Genomic DNA, 17,826 nt, shown 5'->3' with positions numbered 1-17,826 from the left:
TGACAATTCATCAGTTGTTCTGCAGGAGAAGAGGTGAAAGAGTTAGAGGACAGCATCAAGCCATGGTCTGGCGGGAACATGTACTTACCTGAGCCCATTAACTGTCTCCTAATCGCACAGGTGTGACACAGTACAAAAAATAACTTCATGAAATTATGGTTAAAAATGATATTGAAGAGAGAGTATGTTGCCATTTGGGTTAGCACTGCCATCTCATGGCTCCCAGCATCGTATTATCCTGTGTGTGGAGTTCACTCGTTCTTTCCAAGTCTATGTGGGCTTTCCTCAGGGTCTTCCGGTTTTACTCCTACAGGTTATTCCAAATTGGCTGATCATGGGTGTGTGCTTAAGTAGGTCCTGAGATGGACTGTCTCCTGCCTTATGCCCTGTGCTGCTGGGATAGACTGTGGTTACCACTGAGCAGGTTGGAGAATATTACGTTAAGTTATCTAATAATACTAAACAATTTGCACTTGATGTAATCCAACACTTTGAGTTTGTGATCAGGTTCATCCAAACACTGATAATGAGCTTAAAGCTTTTTTGAGTAGATAATACTGTACCCCAGCATCATGACTTTTACATTAAGCATCCTTAATCACACTATGATTATGATGAGAAGGAATTTTACATATACAATGACTCGCAGAAAACCACCTTACTTCATGGTACACTAAGCGCTCTGTCACGATGACGCTGGGCTGAGTGTTACCACACGCATCTAACACAATGTGACTGAGGCTGTCGACAGACGTGTTCTCATGGGCCTTCCTGCTTTGTCATCATTGAACATTATAGCCTGCAGAAAAATCTGTAAGCACCTCTTGTATTACTTAATTAAAAAGGACTATTAGAAGTTAGTTGTTTTTTCCATTCAACTTGTCATTTTGTTTGATTCATTATTTTGATTAGTTATTTAAATAAATACATTTATTTATATCACGGCCAGCCTGTACACTGGTACTGTGAGTGCTGTGCAGAGTGGAGGCAGGACCTCTGCGTTTTTCCAAGTTGATTCTGGGGTTCGTCAGCGGTGTAATGCTTGTATAGACTGGGTGTTGGGCAAGGTTGTGGGGTCCAGTGGCTGTGGGGCATCTGTTGGTGAAGAAAGATTCACAGATCTTGACTTTGCTGACGACGCTGTGATCTTCATGGAGTCAATGGAGGCTCTGATTGGGACGCTCAAGAGACTGAGTGAGGAGTCTGAGAGTCTGGGCTTGCGATTTTCCTGGATAAGAACCAACATCTAGGCCTTTAATGACCTCTTGGGCACAGCCATCAGCAGTGTGTCTGTCTGCAGAGAGAGTGTTGACCTTGTCGAGAGGTTTACTTACCTTGGCAGTGACATTCATGTCTCTGGTGACTCTTCCTGTGAAGTCAGTAGACGGATTGGGAGAGCATGGGGGGGGGGGGGTATGGGGTCATGAGGTCACTGGAAAGGGGGTGTGTGGCGCTCCTGATATCTATGCAAAAGGACGAAGGTCCAAGTCTTTAGAATCCTGGTGTTTCCTGTCTTGCTATATGGTTGTGAGACATGGATGATATCCAGTGACCTGAGATGAAGACTGGACTCTTTTGGTACAGTGTCTCTCCGGAAAATCCTTGGGTACCATTAGTTTGACTTTGTGTCAAATGAGCGGTTGCTCATGAAGTCCTGTATGAGGCACATGACCTGCATTGTGAGGGAGCATCAGTTACGGCACTATGGCCATGTGGCGCATTTCCCAGAGGGTGATCCGACTCGTAAGATCCTCATTGTTGGGGACCCGAGTGGCTGGACCAGACCAAGGGGTCACCCATGTAATACCTGGCTGCAGTAGATAGAGGGTCATTTCCGGAGGGTGGGACTGGACCGCGTGTCTGCCTGGGGTGTTGCAAACCGGGATCCAGAGTTGTTTTGTTGTGTAGTGGGTGAGGCAACGCACTGTACCAGTGCATGCTCCCCAACTTGACTTGACTTGTTATTTAATGTTATTTAAAGGGTAACAGCCAATGACCATGTAGTTAGCCAGATGGTCCTTTTCAGTCCCAGCTTATGTTCATTTTGACTTTATTTTTTCCCCAGAATATGAAGAAGAGGAAGAGTGGAGTTCCTGGTCTCCCTGCAGTGCCACATGTGGTAGTGGCAATCAGAAGCGTACGCGGTCTTGTGGCTATGCATGTACTGCTACCGAATCCCGAACGTGTGACCTGACGCACTGTCCAGGTACAAAAAGACTCTGCCATATCCTTTTTCTTGTCCTTATTCACGGCACACAGTATATGTAGTTATATGTACAGTATAGGTTTGTTTTTCAACAGTAAGATATAGTATTATGTGATAAGTTCATTTAAAATGCTTCTCTTTTCTCCATTCCGTCCATTAAAGTTCTTCCCTATTTTATAAAAGCAAGCTGAGTATATGAAGTTGTACAAAGTTTTTATAGTTAAAAGTTGTAAGTCACTCATTGTCCTGAACAGGGTCACGAGGGGTGCTGGAGCAGGAACAAAGCCAGAAGTGAGTGCCAGTCCATCACAATAGTAAAAAGTTATGTTTTCAATTACAACTTTAATACAATTGTATTGTGACAAAGGTGGCCTAAAAGCTCTGAAGTAAAAAACACAGCTTTTAAAATCGGTTCACTACTTTAATTTGATTTTGGCTCATGCAGAAACCTGTCCCAGCAGTACTAGGGGCAAAGCACTAACAAGTCTTGGCCACCAGTCTACCACATGGCAGGGCCGTCTTAATGCATGGGCATGCCGGGCAGTTGCCCGAGGGAACCCACGAGCATAGGAGCTCCATGCTAATCTATGTATGTTGTGACTTACTGAGTGGTTGTGTAGGTAGGGGTCCCAGTGCACTGCTTTGCCCGCAGGGCCTGTAATGCTGTTAAGACGGCCCTGCCACATGGCCCTCTAACACACACAAGGAGACAGTTTAGTGTCCCCAGTTTATGGAGATGTGAGGGGAGAGAAGTTAGATACCCTCAGGAGGAGAATGGACGTAGACTTGAGGAGAAACATGCAAACTCCATCTGAGGACAGGAATCCAGATGCCAGCCCTTGTGCCACCATACCTCTAATGTTTATTTATATTAGTAACTTTCTCTAACACCTTCCATGGTTTCTTTCTTTCATTCCATGAACATTGTTACTTTATTTATTTTTTGTTTTTGTTTTGCAGGGGTTGAAGATGATATTAATGCTGTAACAGATCTCATGCCATATGGCGCTGAAAACAGTACAGACTTGTATGATGCTGGTCAGTATTTTATTTTAATTTCTTTTTTTTTCTTCTTATTCCTTGAGCTGCACTTAAATATTGTTGTTTTATATGACAAAGAGTACAATAAAATAATAATAATAATAATTGATGATGCGGTAGGTTGGCACCCTGCCTGGGATTGGTTTCTGCCTTGTGCCCTGTGTTGGTTGGGATTGGCTCCAGCAGATCCCTGTGACCCTGTGTTCAGATTCAGCAGGTTGGAAAATGGATGGATGGATAATTGATGAATAATGATGAATAATGGGTGGCACAGTGGGTAGCGCTGCTGCCTCGCAGTTGGGTGATCTGGGGACCTGGGTTCGCTTCCCGGGTCCTCCCTGCGTGGAGTTTGCATGTTCTCCCCGTGTCTGCGTGGGTTTCCTCCGGGCGCTCCGGTTTCCTCCCACAGTCCAAAGACATGCAGGTTAGGTGGATTGGCGATTCTAAATTGGCCCTAGTGTGTGCTTGGTGTGTGGGTGTGTTTGTGTGTGTCCTGCGGTGGGTTGGCACCCTGCCCAGGATCATTTCCTGCCTTGTGTGCCCTGTGTTGGCTGGGATTGGCTCCAGCAGACCCCCATGACCCTGTGTTCGGATTCAGTGGGTTGGAAACTGGATGGATGGATGATGAATAATTGATTGTGCTAGCATTTCACTTTGAATTTCCTTTTGCATTTGGATCATCTTATCACATCCACAAATCTTATCGGAATTCCATGTAATTTATAAAAAAAAAAATGTCCTTTTTTGCTTTGCAGATCTTGACAGCTGTGACAAATGGCTCAACTGCAAGAGCGACTTCCTGAAGAAGTATCTTCACAAGGTGTTAACAGAACTGCCTAGTTGCCCGTGTCACTACCCGTCCGAGGCCGTGTACAGCACTGTCCACATCTTTGATGAGAAGCAAGGCAAGACTTATCGATGGCGGGACGCGAGCGGCCCCAAGGAGCGCCTGGATATTTACAAGCCCACTGCCAAGTTCTGCGTTCGCTCCATGCTGTCTTTGGACAGCACCACCCTGGCTGCCCAGCACTGCTGCTACAATGAGCAGATGAGACTGATCACCCGAGGGAAGGGCGCGGGCGCTCCCAACCTCATAAGTACGGAGTTCTCCCCCGAGCTGCACTACAAAGTTGACGTGTTACCATGGATTTTGTGCAAAGGTGACTGGAGTAAGTTCCACGCAGTTCGACCGCCCAACAACGGCATGCAATGTACTGAAAACCCCACGGAGGATGTCTATATGAATGAGCTGGAAGAAGCAAGAGAATATTAAACGCATTAGGACTTGCAATTCCATTCACAGACTTGTATCCACTTAATTGCACAAAAACAGAAATATCTTCCACTTTTTCTCCTGCTGAACCTGCAGTGAGGATGTTGCTTATGTTGGCTGGCTGATGAATCTGCATCTGTTAAAATGAGAGCCGTGCCTTCTTTAGTTTCTTGGTTGACGTTAGCAGTCTGATTCATTATTTGGTGCTCGTGTCACTAAATGCAATCAACGGCTTCTACTAGAGGAGGCCAAACTGAAGCATGGGATAGCGGACTGTTTTAAAGAGCGTACTATGTTATAGCGCACCTGTGTCTACGTTTTGGGGTCAGATGTTTGACAAAACATTGGCACCTTAAGGAGCGGAAAAAGCTTTTTGCTCTCGTGTGACATCCTATCCATGTGGGTGCTTACAAATGTACTTATCTGCATCTTTTCTAACGTTACGTCCTCACAGTGATATTTGCTGCTACAAACTTTTCCTCCACCTAAGGTGTCGGAACCCTTCAGCGGGGTGTCGGATGGACACCAATAGGAAACACATTTGGGCAGGTGCTGGATTTTCCTGGGTCTATTACCTTTTTTTTCCATGGAAAATGATCTAGTCAACATTGCTAATGTTCCACAGAGTAGTAACAGAATACTAACTTAAGCTTCTCAAAGCTCACGCTGGCAGAGTTCCAGACCGGGAGAGAATCAAGGGAAAGAGATCAGATGTGTATGTACTGTATATAGAGGACACCATCGGTTCTACAGCTGTTTGCTTTCTGGGGGGTTTGGAGGGAGGGTGAGGGTAGGGATGTGGGCAAACAACTACAGTTTCAAATACCCACTTGTTCTCCAACTTGTGAACCGGGAAATTAAAGGAGCGTCTTTTCTTTCAACTTCTTTCCCCAATTGACCGTTTGCAGCCAGGGTCCCCCAACGGAATTTGTTGTGCTGCTGATCTCTGGCCATTCAGAAGTTTTCAGCGTGAGGCCCTCTGAGGTTAGCGGCGTGCCTCCCATACTGTAACGGGACCGTCCTTCTGTCCTACATATTTCCTGCCAGAGGCCTCCTTGATCGCTGTTGCCAGTTTCATGGTCACAGTTGCATAGCCAATGAGTGGGAAACAAAGTTACTGCAGGCTCTCCGGGCGTGCGGCTCTCAGTTAATACACCTTTAGAAATCCTCACTTGGAGATGTTTTGAAATGTGCTGAGGTTTTAGTGAAGTAATTTTACACACCTTAGTAAACAGGCATCAGGGCTGGCCATATTTAAGGCTGCTGTATGTTCAGTAGTTTTATTTAGAGAGGCCAGTTCGCATTCCTTTAGCAGACGTTTCTAACATTTCTGTCTTTCTAAGGCACACAATTCCAAGAGATAATTGTGGGAAAAGTAAAACCACTATGGAATGGTACAGTATTAACTTTAGTGCACTTTTTCCCTTATTAGACAAGCTGGATTATTTTATGCTCTTTCTCAAGGTTAGAATTTACAGTGTTCACATTAGTTGATTTAACAAAAAAAAATAAATAAACAGAAAGGCATTGTGACACATGATGGCTTATTATTCAGGATTTGCAAAGGATGTTGTCCTGCAATTTATTCAGATTGGAGGCCGCTTCAGAAACGCTTCCACCAGTATGCAAATATAACAAGTTGCCTCTTTTATTAAGACAAAGAAGTGAAACCAGTAACAACAACCACATTTTCCCAGCCCCTTTTCTGTGCACTCTGGTAATAAGTGGAGAAGCCCCTAGCTACTAAATACTACACTGCATCCCACTAGTTCATCCACAGTGGTGGTGGCAGGGCTGACCACCACTGACACTTTTTTTCCTTTGGGTCCTGAGCAGCACCTACAGTAGGCTCATAAGAGACTGGAAGTGTCTCAAACAATCTTGACGTCTCTTGCGTCATTAATGCAGGAATCTCATCCCAGTTGTGTGGTTGAGGAAAGTGCTGCAAGCTTCACAAAGAAATGTTGGTGCACCAATCTGGTCATCCCCATTTCTGAGGCTAGGGATCTGCACTGACAATCGGAAGGTTGCCGGTTCGAATCCCGTAAATGCCAATAGGGACTCTGCTCTGTTGGGCTCTTGAGCAAGGCTCTTAACCTGCAATTGCTGAGCGCTTTGATTAGTGAGAAAAGCGCTATATAAATGCCAAGAGTTTTTCTGTTAGCAAAAAAATGTAACGAAAAAGGGCCGTTGTGCATGTGGAAGGAAGGGTGGAAGGAGCTCCGTCCAAGGGTGCGTTTTGTTCAAGACTGAACACCTCCTTCTGGCAGCTGCAAGCTTTATAGGTGAGGGAGCAGAAGTGGTGGAGCCAGTTGCCCTCAGTGGGATGTGGAGGGAACAAAAGAGGAGAAGGTTAGCATGAGCAACCCCGTCTCGACCCAGGGTTGTAGTACCTACCTCAGATGAGCCCAGAGAGTGATCCACAGATGTGCATGCCTGACGCTATCAAATTCTCATTCTTCAGACTCCGTAGGATTTAGTTTGGCAGGTTCGGAGGGAGATCATCCTTGCCTCTGATTTGCGATGACAGCGAGGAATGAGCAGCCATTGCTTTATAAGTCACTGGTCCTCTGCTGCTGTTGCAGGAACCCTCTTGGGACCCCCAGTGTAATTACAGTTATCTTGCATGAGGTCTTGCACCTTCTCAACACAGTTTTGCTCTCAGTCTGTTTGTGAATCGGGGTCTTGTAAGGCGACAAGTACGCTTTCTGTTATTTTTGATTTGCTGGGTGCAGCTCTAATCACAACAATGTATAATGTGTGCTGTCAAGTATCTTTTAAACTTCTGTCTAGTGAGCACCCCACCAGGCTTGTTTTTCCATTAACAGCTACGGTCAAATGCATATTTCAGCATAATTCACGTTGGCTCTCCTTTGTGTCTCAGGCCCATCGTTTGTATTTATTTCATATGATACCGCTGCCATAGCCCACTCAGAACTGAACTGCTAGGATCAATACATAGAAAAAGCGATCCTTAAAAATGAGTAAAATATCAACAGAGCTCAGTAAAATTAAACTGATTTCAGCAAACTGCAGTTTTATTCCACTGACAATTTCCAGCTTATCTTTGTTTAAAATGGTATGCTAAAGAGAGGAGATAGAACTTTTCATATACATTTTCTTCTTCTTTCACCACTTCTCTGTGGGGTCAATGTTTTCTAGGTTTCAGCGTGACTTTTATGGCCAGATGCCTTTCCTGATGCCAACTATGCCCCATGTTTATCCATGATTGGTACTGGTACCAAAATGGAGGCTGGGTTTTTGCATATACATCTGATACATCGGATACATTTCTTAAATAAATTGTGTCATATTGCCATTATAAGCTAAAAACACTGAACCATGTTAATAAGGCACAATCATTAGGACTGGGATTTTCCAATCCGTTCCATCTCCCCTACCCTAAATATGCCATCAGTTTACATTCCAGTCTTTAATAGTCAGAAGCGGATTTCTTCCGTTTAGCCAAACACCTTGTTTTAAACAGTTTATTTTTACATGCTGTGTGTGGAGTCAGTTATAACTTTCACAAAATGACTAAAGAGTTTGCTCTCCTCTGGTTCTTAGAATGCATATGATATGAGCTGGGTGGCATGGTGGCACAGTGATTAGCTCTGCTGCCTCAGAAACTCAGTTAAAATCCTAAACCAGTCACCATCTGTGTGGTGTTGTACCCTCATTTACTTGGACTTCCTACTGTTGCCCCTTGAATTGGCTGTTAGCCCTCTAGAAGTGAGCGGCTGTGTCCTACGATGGGCTCCGCAGCCTGGGTAGGTACCCTGTAACCCACTGATGCATTCAGTTGGTTCCGAAAATGTTTGTCTATATTAAAGGAGTGAGTTCTGAGATTAACCCATGCTAAGTGAGTTCAGAGTGTAAACAGGGGCACTGATATTAAATTAGACATTTAATGGTGACGCTAAATTATTAGCCACCACATGTAAACATTTTCTAAAATTTTAAGACCCCCTTAAAGGGTGAATAAAAATGAGTAGCCTTTGGCGGGCACATTGCTAGGGTTTGATGCTGAGGTAGGCTTTAGTGCCAGAAATCCTGGACCAGATAAAGCGGGTTTGACAATGAATCAATCAGTATTGGGGGTATGCCGCACATTTTTCCACTTGGCTTGAGATAGGTAAACTAGATAGTGGCAGGGTTTGTTTTTGAATTGTGTCGAATTAGACTAAAAATTAGTAGATGGGAACTGGCCTGAATTAAAACATGTGGCATCCATATATCTCCAAGACTGGGTTTGAGAGCCACTGTTTCTGAAGATGCTACCATTGGGCAGTGGTTGGCAGACATTTAAAGGGTAGCCCCTTCATGCATATAAACTGGGAATTCCCTGCATTTCCCATCTTAGGTGTTTTCTTTGGTTCCCTTGTTCACACATGCAAAAGCAAGCCAGCAGTTACCCAATTTTTCCAAACTGATGTCCTTTACTTAGCCTCTCCATGTTTGTCTACTCAATCTTTAATAGCACAGCATTTGCTTTGTGAGAACTTCTTCACTGATTGAACAATTCTTCAGTCAAGTGTAGCTTTCATTGGGCCCATAGAAAGATGTTGTCTGCATGAGTGCAATGAGATCTGCAGATATAACATCTTCACAGCATCCTGGAAGATGACAGAGCAACCAGGGCCATTAGTCTGGTGATGCCAGTGGCAAGATGCCTCGAGCTGTCGCTTCCTTTTTTAAGGGTTTAGCTGCCTCTCTCAGTGTTGGGCACCGACTTCACGGCCAAAGGACACTTTCTGCTCACAGTTTGTGTAGCCCAATTTGTACGGGTCGATCCACTTGAAGCTTCTTCCTCTGATTATCATTATTAAGAATTAATTAATGACTGGCACCAGCACACACATTTTGGGGCATTCAGGAACGAGAATTGTTATAATCTGCTACATGACAGCGTGACTCATATTATTATCAGAGGGTTGGCGAAATACAGAACTTCTAACTGCTCGCATATTTGCATATAAACATTACGCCTAAGTTTTTATAGTTCTAAATAGTGTCACAAGAAAGGGAACAGTTTCAAAACACAAATTGCAAAAACAATTCCAGAGAGTGATTTGAGCATTTTGAATATATTTGAAGAGTATGGCTACGCTAAATGGGCCTTAAAGGTGCTTTAGAGGAATGGATCAATAATATTCAATGTTTACACATTTCTAACATCTGTCAGGATTGAAATCAAAATATTCTTTAGTCATCAGATTATTGTTTTTTTTTTTTTTGTTCATTAAGAAAGGCACTTTATTGTAAAACAATACATTCTGTACCAATAGTTTGTATTTTGTGTTTTTTGGTACATGTGTAAAGGGATCAGTTAAAACAAATGCTGCATTTTCTTGTGTATGTAATGTAAGTATTGTTAGCATGATGTACTTTATTAATTTTTTTTCACTTGATATTAGATATATTCCTGTACAGTATTTATTGCCCTATGTTAAGTAATTGCTTGAGCTTTGAAAGAAATACTCAATTATTATATGACACTGAAGCTGCACTATTGAAGGTGAATCCGAGTCTGAGAGGATCTCTGTGTTACGTGGAAAGAGAAACAATCTGCATACTTAACAGCCTGTTTAAATAAACGATATTATCTACTCCTTTCGTTTCCTGCACGCATTGCTGTGCGTGTTCTTTTGCATTTTATACTTGAGTTTATAATTGTGTTTGGTCCTGGCTGTCATGGCAGCACAAGAGGAAATTATGCCACACCAAGCCTGACTCCCACTTTGGTGTATGGTGTCCATTTTTGGACAACATCAATTTTCACTTCTCCCGTCATCAATGATGATATCCTAAAACGGACACACTTTAGTGCTTCACCTGATGGTTTAACTGTTATACGGAGTACTGACACTATGAGGTAAGTCAGAAAGTATCCACAGTCTCTATATATTTAAAATCCAATGTCTGTCTGTCTGTCTGCCCCATCGGGGCACTCCTCACTATCGCACCACCCTCGGGGCGTATCTTACTTACCTCCACTTAGCTAGTGAACAAGAGAACTACTTAACGGATTTAAATCGTTTTTTTTCTATAATTTGCTTGAACATTCCAGTTGATTTTGCGACTTCCCTCATTGCACTGAGTATTGTAGTTTGCTTGTGGTACCAATTTATTTGCGTGAATCAGAGAGAGACACAGCGGGCTCACTCACGCGCCACCCTCGGGGCGTATCTTACTTACCTCCACTTAGCTAGCGAACGAGAGAACTACTTAACGGATTTAGATTGAGTTTTTTTCTATAATTTGCTTGAACATTCCAGTTGATTTTGTGACTTCTCTCATTGCACTATGTATCATAGACACAGTGGGTCCATCGGGGTCCTCCTCACTCACGCGCCACTCTCGGGGCATATCTTACTTACGTCCGCTCAGCTAGTGAACAAGAGAACTACTTAACGGATTTAGATCGGGTATTTTTCTATAATTTGCTTGAACATTCCAGTTGATTTTGCAACTTTTCTCATTGTGCTGAGTATCATAGTTCGTTTGTGGTACCGATTTATTTGCGCAAATCCGAGAGAGATACAGCGGGCTCACTCACACGCCACCCTCAGGGCGTATCTTACTTACCTTCACTTAGCTAGCGAACGAGAGAACTACTTAACGGATTTAGATCGGGTTTTTTTCTACAATTTGCTTGAACATTCCGGTTGATTTTGTGACTTCTCTCATTGCGTTATGTATCATAGACACAGCGGGCCCATCGGGGCCCTCCTCACTATCGCACCACTCTCGGGGCATATCATACTTACTTCCGCTTAGCTAGCGAACGAGAGAACTACTTAACGGATTTAGATCGGGTTTTTTTCTATAATTTGCTTGAATATTCCAGTTGATTTTGCGACTTCTCTCATTGCGCTGAGTATCGTAGTTCGCTTGTGGTACCGATTTATTTGCGTGAATCTGAGAGAGACACAGCAGGCTCACTCATGCGCCACCCCCGGGGCGTATCTTACTTACCTCTGCTTAGCTAGCGAACGAGAGAACTACTTAACGGATTTAGATCTGGCTTTTTTCTATAATTTGCTTGAACATTCCAGTTGATTTTGCGACTTCTCTCATTGCGCTATGTATCATAAACACAGCGGGCCCATCGGGCCCTCCTCACTCATGCGCCACCCTCGGGGCGTATCTTACTTACCTCCGCTTAGCTAGCGAACAAGAGAACTACTTAACGGATTTAGATTGGGTTTTTTCTATAATTTGCTTGAACATTACAGTTGATTTTGCGACTTCTCTGATCACGCTAAGAATTATAGTTTGCTTGCAGGAGCGATATATTCGTGCTAATCCAAGACAGAGGCTGCGGGCCAAGGGGAGGGAGAAGCATGATGTCAGGATTAGAGAGCCACGCAGGGCCCTCATCGCTGTCCTATTTCAATTCCCTGCAGGCAAAGCAATGGGGGATAGCTCATATATTTATAAAAATGAATAGCAAGAATACAGAGCTTACCTGAATGTTGTTTTTCAACATACAGACGTGGACAAATTTGTTGGTACCCCTCCATGAAAAAAGAAGAACCCACAATTGTGTCTGAAATAACTTGAAACTGACAAAAGTAACTGGCACCTGTCATTGTTTTTTTTCTGTATTTAACAAAATTACACTTAATATGGAAAAAACATTATTCTTACCTCCTAGTGTGCCCATTGGGAGTGTTACCATTAACAATCGTGTGACACACTATGACCCGTGTGTGCAGTAACTTAATCTGGTGGCATATTACAACTTCTATTCGGAGTGGATGTCTAACTTGATGACTGCACGTGTCAGGCTACATGACTGGAAAGTGCTGAGGATGACAATTTAGACAACATTGTGATGACCTTCCAGCACAGTTTAACAATTCCATGGTATTCCATCTTATTTTGGACAGCCAATAACGTGACACCTGACACAGTAATGCGACACAGTCTCTTGACAGATTGTCAATAACATGTCTGAGGATAAGCTGGACAAATGAGGACACACATACTCAGCAAGAGGTGGGTGAGACAAGGGCATCCAGCCATTTACATAAACAGAAGCCAGTCCTGCATTTAATTCATCTTGTTTGTCTAAATATCAGGTGGCATGGTGTAGCAGTGGGTGGTGCTGCTGCCTCTCATCTCCAAAGTAATTACCTATGTTTAAGACTTGGTAACTGTTAGGGCACTAGAAATATGTAATATTTGGTAAAGTTGCACTATCATCAAGAAAAAAAAAAGTGCTATATTTTAAAGCTTTTGTTCCCAAGTATTATATAAATTTGATTTTTTTAATCAAGTGTGACTCTAATGTACAGCTCACTTGTTGACAAATAGAAAACTGTAGAGATTAACTAATAGCCTGATTTTCACCTCATAATTACAGGCAGCGTAATGCCATGATGAGCTTTAAATGGGCCCTAATTCAGCTATTCCAGTGAATTATATTTTGTTCTATGGGTTACTGAATCTGTACAGTTGACAAGTAATTTTAAAAGAAAATGTGACAAAGGCAACCTATGGTTTTGTCTTGATGGTTTACTATGAGAAGCCGTACAGTACAGTATTTTGAAATTGGTTACAACTTGTAAATGCATGTGAGAGTGTAGCTGATGAACAAGACACTGCAAGCACAGGTCATTTCCCAGGTGATAAAGAAATATCAGATAAATGTAAGTGTATTATATTAATGTTTGGCCCGAGTGCATGTGAGAGTGATATTCCTCTTATTTACCAATACTTTTATTCCAACACAAAACAAAGTGTCCAAGAAGTGCAGGGCCAAAATTCCTCATGCATAAATAATCCATAAAAATGAGGTGAATTGTTCACAATAAAAACTTCAATGAGTAGATCAGGCAGATCTTAAAACACGGGACCCAATGCATCTTTCTAAAATCTGTTGTCCCCTCTCCTTCTGCAATCAGGACCCTGCAGCAAGAGAAGACGTCCGCTGACAGGTATAGTGAGCCATTTAATTCCAGATTCGGGTACCCCCCCACCAGTGCATCCAGGACTCAAGGACATGTCTAACTGACAAACTCAAAGAATGAAACCTGTTTAGTCTCGAGCAGCAGAGACTGCGTGGGGACCTAATTCAGGTCTTCTTAACCCTCCTCAAAGGCATTGATAAAGCAGATCCAGCAGAATTCTTTCAGCTTAACCTTGTACTCTTGGACCCCAATGGAAATTAAAGGGGGGTGTCTTTAAGACCAAAGCCAGGAAGCACTTCTTTACTCAAAGAGTTGTGGGAATTTGAAACAAATTACTGAGATATGGGGTTGAAGCTGAAACCTTGACAACCTTTAAGAAGAATCTGGATGAGATATTGGAACAGTTTAGATAAGCTTGATGGACGGAATGGTCTCCTGTCATTAATAATAATAATAATAATAATGCATTTTATTTATAGGGGCACTTTACATTAGCTGTAAATCTCAAAGTGCAACATAAAAAGATTAAACAAAGGCAAGATAAAAACAGAGGTAAAACAACAATAATTATAGCATTCTTTTTAATAAGCTTTCCTAAATAGAAACGTCTTTAGCTGTTTTTTAAAACAGCCCACAATCTGCTGTGTTCTCAAGTTCTCTGGTAGGGCATTCCAGAGCTGTGGAGCAGCGGCTGTAAAGGCTCGGTCACCCATTGTACGAAGTTTGGTCACAGGGGGGTGAAGGCGGTGGGTATTTCTAAAATGGAGGCTTCTTGTAGTGGATTGTAATATAAGGAGTTCTTTAACTCCTTCAAGGCTGATGTCGACTTTTGTCAAAAGGAGGAGCTGACGATAGTAATCAACTGTAAACTGTGACAAAACCAACCGTTATGTTTTAGTTGGACTCTCGTTGCTAGAAGGAAAGTTAGCTTCATTGATTTGACCAAGATTTTGTGCGCTCGTGTGAGCAGCAAGGAGCAAACAAGAGCAAAAATGTCACTGACATAATAGTGAGAGAGCAAAGCAAATGTATAAAGCAAAATACTCTGTGGACGAAGTTTTGTCTATTATCTCTGAACTGGACCATGACTTGTCAGACTCCAATTTTGATACAAGGGATCGAAAACAAATGTGAGGTTCCAGCTTCAGCTGACTGGTCCCCAGCTAATTGTGGTGATGAACAGGTTCAAGTAGCTGACACGCCTACGGCAATGTTCGCCAGGAGGACTGCCACTTAACAATGATAAGAGGTAGAAACCAGATTGCAAAGCACAGTGACCATGACCGGTGCTGCTACTGCCCCAGCCATGCGAAGACAGCCTGGCGCACATTCTTGGCAAACTAGCAGCCACAGCATGCAGCAACAGACGTTTTATGATTATTATGATTTATATTATGTGAAACCATTGCTTTTCTGAAACTGTTTTTTGAAAAAATATTCAGCCCTCAAAGAGTTAAGATATTGTGGAGCATTTCCATGGATACACTGGTGAGTAACCAAACAGAGTTTGTATTCAATACGGAGATGGATAGGTAGCCAATGAAGTGACCGAAGGATTGGTGAGATACAGTGCAACCAGAAAGTATTCCCAGCACATCACTTTTTCCACATTTTGTTATGTTACAGCCTTATTCCAAAATGGATTAAATTCATTTTTTTCCTCAGAATTCTGCACACAACACCCCATAATGACAACGTGAAAAAAGTTTACTTGAGGTTTTTGCAAATTTATTAAAAATAAAAAAACTGAGAAATCCCATGTCCATAAGTATTCACAGCCTTTGCTCAATACTTTGTCGATGCACCTTTGGCAGCAATTCCAGCCTCAAGTCTTGTTGAATATGATGCCACAAGCTTGGCACACCTATCCTTGGCCAGTTTCGCCCATTCCTCTTTGCAGCACCTCTCAAGCTCCATCAGGTTGGATGGGAAGCGTCGGTGCACAGCCATTTTAAGATCTCTCCAGAGATGTTCAATCGGATTCAAGTCTGGGCTCTGGCTGGGCCACTCAAGGACATTCACAGAGTTGTCCTGAAGCCACTCCTTTGATATCTTGGCTGTGTGCTTAGGGTCGTTGTCCTGCTGAAAGATGAACCGTCGCCCCAGTCTGAGGTCAAGAGCGCTCTGGAGCAGGTTTTCCTCCAGGATGTCTCTGTACATTGCTGCAGTCATCTTTCCCTTTATCCTGACTAGTCTCCCAGTTCCTGCCACTGAAACATCCCCACAGCATGATGCTGCCACCACCATGCTTCACTGTAGGGATGGTGCCAGGTTTCCTCCAAACGGGACGCCTGGCATTCACACCAAAGAGTTCAATCTTTGTCTCATCAGACCAGAGAATTTTCTTTCTCATGGTCTGAGAGTCCTTCAGGTGCCTTTTGGCAAACTCCAGGTGGGCTGCCATGTGCCTTTTACTAAGGAGTGGCTTCCGTCTGGCCACTCTACCATACAGGCCTGATTGGTGGATTGCTGCAGAGATGGTTGTCCTTCTGGAAAGTTCTCCTCTCTCCACAGAGGACCTCTGGAGCTCTGACAGAGTGACCATCGGGTTCTTGGTCACCTCTCTGACTAAGGCCCTTTTCCCCCGATCGCTCAGTTTAGATGGCCGTCCAGCTCTAGGAAGAGTCCTGGTGGTTTCGAACTTCTTCCACTTAAGGATGATGGAGGCCACTGTGATCATTGGGACCTTCAAAGCAGCAGAAATTTTTCTGTAACCTTCCCCAGATTTATGCCTCGAGACAATCCTGTCTCAGAGGTCTACAGACAATTCCTTTGACTTCATCCTTGGTTTGTGCTCTGACATGAACTGTCAACTGTGGGACCTTATATAGACAGGTGTGTGCCTTTTCCAAATCATGTCCAGTCAACTGAATTTACCACAGGTGGACTCCAATGAAGCTGCAGAAACTTCTCAAGGATGATCAGGGGAAACAGGATGCACCTGAGCTCAATTTTGAGCTTCATGGTAAAGGCTGTGAATACTTATGTACATGTGCTTTCTCAATTTTTTTATTTTTAATAAATTTGCAAAAACCTCAAGTAAACTTTTTTCACGTTGTCATTATGGGGTGTTGTGTGTAGAATTCTGAGGAAAAAAATGAAATGAATCCATTTTGAAATAAGGCTGTAACATAACAAAATGTGGAAAAAGTGATGCGCTGTGAATACTTTCCAGATGCACTGTATGTTCAGATTTCTGCACCCTCATAAGGATTCTTGCAGCACTATTTTGAATTTGTTGGAGCTTTTGAAGGCTCTTATTGGGTATCCCGATGAGGAGTGCTTCACAATAGTCCAGCCTGGAGAAGACAAAGGCATGAACCAGCTTTTCAGCATCACAGAGGGAGAGGTAGGGACGGAGTTTGGCTATGTTTCGGAGATGAAGGAATGCAATTTTACAAAGGTGATGGATATGTGTATCAAATGATATAGTCAAATATGTTATGATCTCATGTCAAACAACAAGACTGGCAGTCACGGGAGTGTCTTGTCAATGAAAATTACGAGAACAGTTGTGTAATGTGACAGGACCTTTAAACAAACAAAGTTCACACACAAAGGGCAAAGCCAGCACTACATCCAATATATTTATTGCAGATAATGACCCCAGACTGGTTCCCTTGTTTACCAGGATAAGTTCAGGCACCTCGTGATCACAAGATGGTATAAGAAATGGATAGACACTTGCGCTCATGGGCTAGCTCAAGCATAGCCTGGATGGAATTTTAACATCTCCTCAGTGTCCGTGTAGATTTTTGTCGGGTTCTCTGGCTTCTTTGCATACTCCGACAACACCTCTCGCAGGATAGCTGGTAATCATGAATTGTTTTTGTAGGAATAGATAAAGGTGTGTGCTTAAGTGTGATGTCCCATCTTACGCTCATTCCTTCCCAGCTGTCCATGACCCTGTAATGGAAAAAAAGTGGACTTAGTAAAGCACACATAGAATTCAGCAGTAACAGAGCAAAAACTGATTTTATGAATGCATACACACAGGTCATATCACCTGTATAAAATCAGTTGTGGTTACTGCTCCAGAGTCATGGGATTGGACATGGACAAAAGAATAAACTACAATAACCACAAACAAGAACTCGGAATGCTGTCTAGTTGTTATTGCTTTGCAGAATAAGCTGAAAATAAAGAATCCATATAATTGTTATATGTATATATGAGAAATGGCAGAAATGAAATGTTTGAGTAATACGAATGGCTTAAGATAGCTCCTAGGTCTTTGTGTGAGCTTATCATAAAATAGCTATCTGCCTATGTCACACACATCTGGTCACTAACTAACTAATTGCCTCCATATTGAATGTTTCTTGAATGCCATACACACAGCTAAAACTGTTCCAAGTCAGGTGTTGTTCGGCTGAGGTCAAAACAGT

General features: G+C 42.8%; 1 protein-coding gene across 1 annotated transcript in view; it reads left to right on the top strand.

The window, feature by feature from the left end:
- ism2a (isthmin 2a) overlaps positions 1–10,131 on the top strand; it is a 113,600-nt gene extending 103,469 nt beyond the window's left edge. Inside the window, exons 4-6 of the mRNA XM_028821596.2 lie at positions 2,066–2,206; positions 3,167–3,244; positions 4,003–10,131. Of these exons, the coding sequence (XP_028677429.1) occupies positions 2,066–2,206; positions 3,167–3,244; positions 4,003–4,520 (737 nt within the window). The 3' untranslated portion in view covers positions 4,521–10,131. The remainder of the gene's footprint in view (positions 1–2,065; positions 2,207–3,166; positions 3,245–4,002) is intronic.
- The last annotated feature ends 7,695 nt before the right edge of the window (positions 10,132–17,826 follow it).

Source organism: Erpetoichthys calabaricus, chromosome 16 (assembly GCF_900747795.2).
Source record: "Erpetoichthys calabaricus chromosome 16, fErpCal1.3, whole genome shotgun sequence".
NCBI classification, from domain to species: Eukaryota; Metazoa; Chordata; class Cladistia; order Polypteriformes; family Polypteridae; genus Erpetoichthys; species Erpetoichthys calabaricus.
This window is presented reverse-complemented; position numbering and strand designations above follow the sequence as displayed.